Source organism: Olea europaea, chromosome 18 (assembly GCF_002742605.1).
Source record: "Olea europaea var. sylvestris chromosome 18, O_europaea_v1, whole genome shotgun sequence".
NCBI classification, from domain to species: Eukaryota; Viridiplantae; Streptophyta; class Magnoliopsida; order Lamiales; family Oleaceae; genus Olea; species Olea europaea.
This window is the reverse complement of record NC_036254.1, coordinates 28628093-28637438: the sequence shown is the minus strand read 5'-3', so window position 1 is coordinate 28637438 and position 9346 is coordinate 28628093. Positions and strand designations below refer to the sequence as shown.

The 9346-nt window shown below is 35.0% G+C and overlaps 1 protein-coding gene across 1 annotated transcript; it reads right to left on the bottom strand.

Moving 5' to 3' along the window:
• Positions 1–6006: 6006 nt before the first annotated feature.
• LOC111368065 (probable L-type lectin-domain containing receptor kinase S.5) lies at positions 6007–9010 on the bottom strand. The gene is made up of 2 exons (XM_022989251.1): positions 7510–9010; positions 6007–7095 (listed from the first exon to the last, which is right to left on the bottom strand). Exons 1-2 carry the CDS (start codon positions 8750–8752, stop codon positions 6275–6277), a joined length of 2064 nt encoding a protein of 687 aa, XP_022845019.1. The 5' UTR covers positions 8753–9010; the 3' UTR covers positions 6007–6274.
• Between the last annotated feature and the right edge of the window lie 336 nt (positions 9011–9346).

The following is a 9346-nucleotide window of genomic DNA, read 5'->3' as shown; positions in this document are numbered from 1 at the left end:
AGATCTATTATTTAATTAATAGACAATTAAATAAATAATAGAGTCCGTGGGTTCAAATATTTGTAATTTGTTAATCACAAGGAGTTGTGATTGTGAGATACAAATTACATCTGATTGAATCTTAAATCATCCGTGGTCGTAAGTAATAACGAGATACGGATATCGTTATTACGGATAGACCATCACGTGTGGCATTTCTTACTTGTGAAGTAAGTAGCTGATCTTTAAAGTTAAAGTGTGGTGATACTTAAATGAACACGTGGATGTTTGTTATAGAACAAAACATTGGAGACCCGTCGAGAGATTTCACATGGATAACTATCTGAGTGTCAGTGGTTAATCTCTAACGTTCGGTAGTGAAATTGGTCCTTTGACTTGAGGTCGTCATGGTACCTTATATGAGGACAGTCATACTTTGGCGGTGTTGGATGTTGCTCTGAAAAGGGCCGCTAATACGACATCGTTCGGGTACGTCAAGAATCGTATGAAGGTTGTGATTGATCAATAAAGGATTCGTCACTCTTGGATAGTAGGAGATTATGATCTGCGTTTCATTCAATTAAGTCAATGATGAAATCCTTGGCCAAGGTGTACTCATAAGTCGAAAAGGAGTTTTCGATTTATATTGACTTAATAGTGGAGTGAAAGATATGATCGATAATCGAGATTGACACAACTCCATATCTCGTAATTGATCGGATCATATTGACGAAGGGATTATAGTTTCACGGTAAACGAACGAATTTGGTTTTGTCATACCACGTGACATTTCCCGTCACATGTATTGCCCTGACACATTGCTAGATGTCAATCAGGGACGGAATGTGAATTGACGATAAATTAAAAGGGTGTTTTAATTTATCAATTTTTGATTAGGTCAAAATAATATTTCACGTCGTTAAGTATCGTGGTCGGGAACCTAATGGGTCAAACACAAAAGAGAATTGGAAGATTGCAAATTGCCAATTGGTTAATTTAACAATCGTTGGATAAATTAATTAATTGGATTTGTTATTTATATTTTTGAATTAATTAATTGGATTAATTAATTCACAGACCGGGTTTAATTAATTGGATTAATTAATTATTGGACCGGACCGGGCCGAGCCTATTTGAGTTTATATAAATACATAACTAGAGTTTGAGGTCCATTGGGGTTTTCATTATTCTTGCTGGCACAAGAGAAAACCCTAGAGGCTGCAATCATATTCTCTGTGTGGATCACCGTTGGAGGCTGGACAATTGGACAGTTGTGGTGGCGAATCAAAGTTGTGGAACGAAAAGAAAAGCAAAAGGATTGCATATCTGGAAAAGGTACAATCTTATCACAATTTCTATCTAAACACAAAGGCGATTCTTGGTGGGAATCGAAAATTATTTTAAATTCCGCTGTGCATGTATAAGTAGATTCCCAACACAACAGGCCGCTGGCTCAGGTCCAGCTTTTCAAGGGGGCCCAAAATTATTTTTTCCATTTCCTTTTTTTTTTTGGGTAAAACCCATTAATTAAAGTAAAAGAATCCTCCCATAATTCAAATGTTTTTAAAATGTCTTTTACATTAAATTTTAAGTTAGCAATTGATTGTATAGTACACCGTTGGATTTTGATTTATGTTGATTTTGAGGGCCCAATTTATGGAATTCTCCTCGGGCCCCCATGATCACAAGACCGGCCCTGCTAACTTGGAGGAAGAAGTTGAACAAATATCATCAATAAGTTCTAACATTTAATTATTTAATCCCTGTTTAATTTAGATAAAAATTAAATTTTTAGTAAATTTTGATAAAATATGAGGTTAAAAAGTTATGGATCCCATAAATTATTTGATTGAAAAATAAGTTTTAAAAAAATAAATTTTAAAAAATGAGGATGAAACATGGATTAGCTTCAAATTTTAATTAAAGATAACACGTTCAATTTTTAGATATTAAATAGCAGTCAAATTTGAAAAACAATACATTGGTCAAATTGGCAACTGGAAAATGAGAGAACAATTTTGACAATTATTGTCTAAATAATTTCGCAACTTATAATATTTGAGGAGAAAGACCAAAATGAGGAAGTCATCATCAAGAACATGTGGCGAAGACTGGTAATTCTTTTATCATATATGATTGCATATTTTGCATTGCAATTTATAAAATGTTTTTTCTTATAATCTAATTACGAAGTTTTGATGATAAGATAGCTATGATATCCAATATTCATTTTAGGTTTTAAAGATATAAATAGAAATAAATATATTATTTTTAATTTTTTAACAAGTTATTTTTTTAAATAATGTCAGTGGACGTACATATATTAGAGAGCACGAACCTTGTGATTCATTCAACCATCATAACACTTATGAAGACAATTTGATGCTGGCTTTTATTCAAAAAAATGAATTTGACTTTGAAAAGTGCGTTGGAGATTTAAATAAATCTTTTTGTATAACAGATAGTTTAATGTTTTAGATAAATGAAATTAACATAGCTAAATTCAAAGAGGTTAGGAAGTTGTTTAACGAGGTTAGGAAAATGATCAAAACATTTTGAAGATATTGCCTAATGCCAGATCGAACTCTCGTGGAACATGCTTTCAAGATTCTATTATGACCGGTACGGAAAAATAATCTTCTATTTTCTCTTCGACTCTTTGTACCTTAGTCATCGTTTGACGAGGATTAAAATCATATTTTTAGTAAATTTTGATGATAAAAAGTTGTTGAAATATGTGGCTGAAAAATTATGTCTCGTGAAATATGTAATTAAAATTATCTGACAACTTTGATTTAGATTCAAATCTAGATTTACCAAACAGGGGCTTAAAAGTTTTTGCAAAAATGACACAAAATATGACATGTTAACCATGTGCATCCTACATTGTTGGTGTTACAAGTCAACATTGAATGTAAGATGGGGATGAAAGTTGAAAAAAAGGAAGTTTCCTCCATTTCCACCAGCTCAGCCATGGAAACCACCATGATGGGCTGCTGATAGAAAGTCTACCGCCACCGAAAAGTGGGCCAAAAAGTGTCTTGGTTTCCTGAAGGGGCCATGGCATGCCAGCCATGAGCCAACATGGTCGAGTTGGTGGGAGATTTTAACTTCTTCTAAATTCTTTCTCTTATCAATTATTTTCCTCGACCATAGTGGGTAATTCTATCTTATATTTTGCTCATTCTCTTCAATTACAAGTGATTAGATATCTTGAACCTAAGAAATTGAATTGGTTGAGATTGATGAAGTTAATTCTGCATATTAAGAAAGTTCTCTGAGAACATTTTTAATTAAAACGAAGATTCCAAAAAGAAAAAAACGAAAAAAGAAAAATATAATGAAACTTTGGTTTAATACGTTTAGGGCACTTTTGATCCGTCGTATAGGATTAAGGAGGATACAATTAGGAGGAATACGATTAAGGAGGATATGTTTAGGAGGGATTTTATTGAGGTCGATTATGGTGTATTGTTTTAATATTGCACTGTATTAGAAAAATGTAAAAGCATCGAAAAATTAAAAAATATATTAAAATATGGCAATATCTTTTAATATATTTTTTAGAAATAAGTGCTTGAGAGGGAAAAAGTGTTTTGAAAAGTGAAAAAAAGTTACGGGAAACGCAGAGAATTTTTATTATTATTATCATAATTATTTATTTATTTGTTTTTACTGTTTTTGGAGAATGCATGGTTAAATGAGTAAAAAAAGTGATTTTTGACAAAAATCAATCTCAAGGGCTAAGTATTTTTTTAACGGTATAAAATGGTGTTTGATGGGGATAAAAATTAGATTTTTTAATAGATTGTGATAAAAGTTTTTAAAATATGTGATTGAAAAGTTTTGGAATTTATGAAAGAGTATTAATGTTGATTTCTTGACTTTAACTTAAATTAAAATCATATTTTAATTCAAACCAAACAGACTCTAAGTAAACTCTTGACTCTCACTCTCACATTATCATTTTCTTGTATCTTTTTGTAGTCAGAAGTAAATTTTGTTAACGTGTTATTGAATAGTGTTAAACGGTAAAATGGCAATTTTTTTAATTTTTTTTTTACCCTTTATTAAAATGGTTTGATGTTATAGAATGCACCTTAACAAATAAGTTGCATTGAGGAGCAATTTGGTCATGCCTAATATTTTCTCCAAAAGCATTATAACCTTGGGTTTCAATTTTTTTTTATCTCGCTAGGGATTCAAAGTTGACCCTCGGATGATAAAGAGATGCTGCTCGGATTGAGGGATCAGAAGCTGCTTTGAATAAAGTTTAGAGCAATGCTCATCTGGCTTCAATATAAAAGTAATTTTTATAAGGGTTCGTAGGAAGTAGTGAGTGATATTATTGCCCTCGAGACAAATAGTAAAGAATGATTGAAATTATTGTTGTTATTGTTTTGACTCGACTCTTGGATCCTGTCTTCCTGATTTTACGTCTTTTTCAATCCTCAAATCTCAAAAGAAATCTCATCCCTCAATTATATCAGGTATGTCAAATTTAAAAAATCAGGAATCACTGCTCAAAGATTTAAGTCAACAAATCAGGTATTGAAATTAAAACTGATTTTTCTTTTATTGATTTTACCTATTCATTTCAATTATTCATGAGTCCAACATTATAAACAATAGCTTCCTTATTTACTATTGGGGATCTTTTGCAATACCATTCGACTCCTTAAACAATTGAAAAGCTTCTATGACCTTGTTTCTGTCGGGAAGCCTATCTTGAAGAAGATAAGATGTTCCAAATATGTCGACTGTTTAGTCCAATTAAAAAATGTCAGTCGATGAATAAAAAATATATGTGAGTTCGAGCATCACTTAGAAAATAACCTAAGCTTGGAAGCCATAGCTAACCTCATTCGTGCAAAGTAATGAATAAAAGTTAAAGTCAACAATAACTGAATAACTTAGAGCTAAAAGTACTAGGTCTGTAACTTTGTTCGACTTGATTTCTAATAAAGGCTCGGTGTAATATTTTTTGTAAAATGGTAAGTTGTGAAAAGCTGACAAACGTTATGACATGCAAATTGACGTACTATCATTTCTGGTTACCATCGAATGAAACCACCCCACAAATGAGACTAATTCGAACTCCACATAAGTGAGGTTGACAAATGTCACATAATGTAAATTGACATACTGTCATTTACAATTACCATTGACCGAACCCACCCACGAACCAGACTAAACAAACTTGAGATAAGTGACGTTGAAAGTTGAAAATAATGATTAGTATTACTTTTTTCTTCTTATAAAGGAAAAAAATACCCTCATTTAAGGGGTTTGAAAAATTTTATTCCATACTTCCATCGACATATTCCATGTATCAAATTCAATTATCTTAAGCATTGAAATTCGTACGATGATCGACCTCCTTGCAGTTCAACTACATAGCAAAACTAATGGAACTGTTTATTTTGCAGATCTAGAGAATTTCCATTTTTTATTTTGATGCTAGGCAGTAACAATTTCAACCATCAACAAGTATGCATGCCAAATATCCTCTTTCAACCTTTAATAATTTAATTCTTGTTCTGCATAGTCATTAAATGACTCTTAATGCTCAAGAAGACGAAGAAGAAAAGTCATGATCAAATTTTACTAAAGAGGAAGATGCACAACTAAAGAGGAGGGCCTTTTTGACATATCCTCCAATGAAAATGAACTATAAAAAACTAAGTCCATGTTTGGTTCCCATTCATTCTTAATTAAAATAAAAAATATAACCGTTATCCACTACATCAAACTACCAAATTTGAATTTCTATCTCTTATATGGGCTCGTAACAACTATATTTTTCATTCTCATTCTTCCAAAAATGAGAAACAAACGGATGCTAAGTGAAGGATGTCTAGCACGTCCAGTGGAGGATGTTCTAGACATTCTCCTCATTTTTCATTGTCGTGTAATATTTTGACGTAATGTTGCACACGCTTTAGAGCAATCCATAGCTCCATCAGAGATGCTCTTTTAATCTAAAATAAGACATTAAAGATTAATATCTATAGTAAGACTAAGAAATCAGATTAATATTTCTCCTTCCATTATAGGTGTAACATTCAATTACAACAAATACAACTGTATGACACCACCAATATCAATGTACACTGCCTATTCCTCCTTCCATTCATTCTTTTAATGAACAAATCCAATTAAAAAAGACGACAACAGACTCCAAAGAACAGGATATCCAACAAATGGAACTACAACAACAAAATTGAAAATAAGAAATTAGAGGGAAAAGGAAAACAGAATGCACTTGGTAATATTAGTTTTTTTCTAAAAGAAACTACACCAAAGAGTCTGTGTTTCTAGTATAGTTCTCCCTGCTAAGATCCTGTGCACTCCAACCAGAACCGAAATGTGAAGTTGTAATTGATGCCGTATTGACTGAACTCGAATCGAAATCCGTGTGCCCGGCAGCCGGCCACATGAAAGCCGGCTTGAACGGTGGAACATTCGGCACTGGCACTGTTCCCGAGATAATTTGAAGTATAGCCTGTGTTTTAGGCCTTTCAGTAGCAATAGGATGTGAACAGGCCAATCCCAGCAGCAGAATCCTCTCGGCTTCTTCTGCGACGAATTCGTCACACAATCTCTGATCTACTGCTTCGAGTAAGCTCCCATCACGATGCAAGAACCAAACCCAGTCGACCAACAACTGGAAGCCAGCAATCTTGGTTCCGGGATGTAGACCACATACCACTTCCAACAAGACCGCCCCGAATGCAAAGACATCAGACTGTTGTGTGGCTTTTCCAGTGTGGAAACACTCAGGTGCAATGTATCCCATTGTGCCCAGCACTCCCTCAGCCTCGGCATATGAGGTCTTGCCGTTGTCGAGCGCCCTTGCAAGGCCAAAGTCTCCTAGACGGGGATTGAAGTCGGAGTCGAGCATGATGTTGCTAGCTTTAAGATCTCTGTGTACCACCCTCTGCTCATACTCGTTATGGAGATAATGCAAGGCTGAGGCTACCCCAGAAACTATTTTATATCGAAGACTCCATCCAAGTGGCTCTATGTTGGGCTCTGAAAACAGGTGTTTGTCTAGGCTTCCATTCGGCATGTATTCATACACTAGAAGAAGCTTCCCGTTCTTGTGGCACCATCCTGTAACCAAAACAAAAATAAGTAATTCTGTTCATCATTTATTTTCGTATTGTGAAAATTCAAATAGATTAGGCGTTCCTGTATTCATGTTTCCCTCAACCATGGTGGGCTATTCTATCTTAAATTTTGCTCATCTTGTTAGATTCCAAATGACTAGAAATCTTGCACCTACGAAATTCATTTGGTTGAGATTGTTAATTTCCTTGCTAAGAAAGTTATCTAAGAAAATGGTTAATTAATCTGAACAACCGATGATGCGATGAAAATCTGGTTTACTGCATCTAGCTAGCCTTTTGAGGTAATTGACAGAGCAATTTAATACTGCAGTGTAGAATAAATTGAATAATAATCAATGAATCGAATGCCAGAAACACAAAATTGGCTGATAAAATCTTAGTGTTAGATGAGACATACCCAGAAGTTTAACAAGATGTTTATGGCGAAGGCGATTAATGATGGTAAGTTCAGCCAGGAAATCATCTTGTCCCTTGATACTCTCCCTGGAAAACCACTTGACGGCAATCTCCAGATTCTCGTTAGCCAGAAACCCTTTGTATACAACTCCATATCCTCCTTGTCCAAGCTTGTTCTTCTCGTCAAAACTGTTTGTAGCCCTTTTCAGGTCCATGAATTTGAACTCTCGAGGTGTACCGGGAAGACTCTTGAGAGCCCCTGCCAAGTTCGAATTACAATGTGCCATTCGCCGCTTGCGTAAATAGTATCCAAATCCCACTGCTCCCATTATCAGGAGCACCAAAATAGGCACTCCAGCTCCTAAAGTTATCTTCAACCATGGCTGTTTTTGCTCTGAAAAGTAGTGGATAGTCAAATTCCACCTCAACACACAGTTCAGTTGTGTAGCATTCCCTGTAGATGCAGAGAACCCGAAATATGAAAACTGATTTAGATGATCTCGCAGATTCAGATTTGCACTGATAACACTCGAGCTAGGCTTGGGAGGAGAAGGGCCAGTTTTCTCAGCCTGTTCTGCTATGTACACTGCAAGGAACTTCCTAACACCATCATAATCCACCCACACGTTGTAAAACTTAGCACCCTCTGGAGCTATTGTGATATTGTGGGGTGTTAAAGATTCAGTTTTTAAAGATCTGACGCCATTGATGTCGATACCTACATGATTGTCATCAGGGTCAAAATCCTGTTTGAAGGTGTCAAGCTCCACCGCAACCAGGTGATTGGTGTCGTTCCCGTCGGTAGTGGCATTCGCAAGGCCCAGAAACTCACCGTAACTGTTGGGCGGCAAGTTTAAATCGGGCGCGATCAAGAAAGCCAAACCTTCGCCGGGAGTTTCATTTTTTGGCCGGTAAACATTGATAAGAAAGGAAGTGTTGAAAGATGCAACCGGGTTTTCTCTGGATGATGCAATATCACCTTCCCAGAGCTTAAAGGGCTGTTTGTAGAGGATTCTGCCTGAATTATAAGTCAGATTGAAATCCGACGAAGCTGAATCTGGAGTCACCTGAAGGGCATCATTGCTAATAGTAGCAGGCCTTTCAACCTCAAAAATATCGAAGTGTGTTTCATTGAAAGGCCCATATTCTCGACTGAAGGTATCGAGTTTCTGAGCTGAAACAATGGCTAAAAACAAGCAAACTACAAAGACGGCGGCGATGAATTTTGCTGTTAGTTTTCCCATTTGGCAGGTTATGGGCTCTGAAAGTACTGGATTGGAGATGGATGAGGAATAACAATATCGAGAAATTAATGTGCAGTTAATCTTTTTTCTCTAGTATAATTTGGTTAAATAAAATATATCTGAAGGGACACCGAGAATCAAGAATTGGGTTTGAAGTTTGAACAGGTTTTTGTTTGTAATATTCTGATGATAATGTCACTAGCCTCTTGCTAGGAAGTTGCTCTTCTGCCTCCCACAGCTGACTGACACAGGGACACGGTGGGATTCTGAGAAGCTGACCTTTTCTCAAATTATTACTTTTATAGGAAACTACTAATAAATAAAGGGATTATTCTGCTTTTCCACCCTTTCTTTTGTTCTTTTAACTTGATAAAATGTTCAGTTACAATTTTACTAGCAAGTGAAATAAGAGTATTGCTTCTAAACAAATTACAACTTCAAGTGATTACATATCTAAAAAACAATAGTTAATTTGAAAGTTTTAAATAAATAAAACGACGAGGTTCAAAAATATGTTATGCCTAACAAGTTTTTAACCAGTCAAATCAAATTTCGTTTTATTATCAGTCATGAACAAATTTCAATCGATAATTC

Bases quoted from the DNA above. Each gene is read 5' to 3' on its own strand.
- LOC111368065 (XM_022989251.1), bottom strand. From the start codon at position 8,752: ATGGGAAAACTAACAGCAAAATTCATCGCCGCCGTCTTTGTAGTTTGC. The intron at 7,096-7,509 runs GTATGTCTCATC...TTTTGGTTACAG, and splicing joins ACATCTTGTTAAACTTCTGG to GATGGTGCCACAAGAACGGG.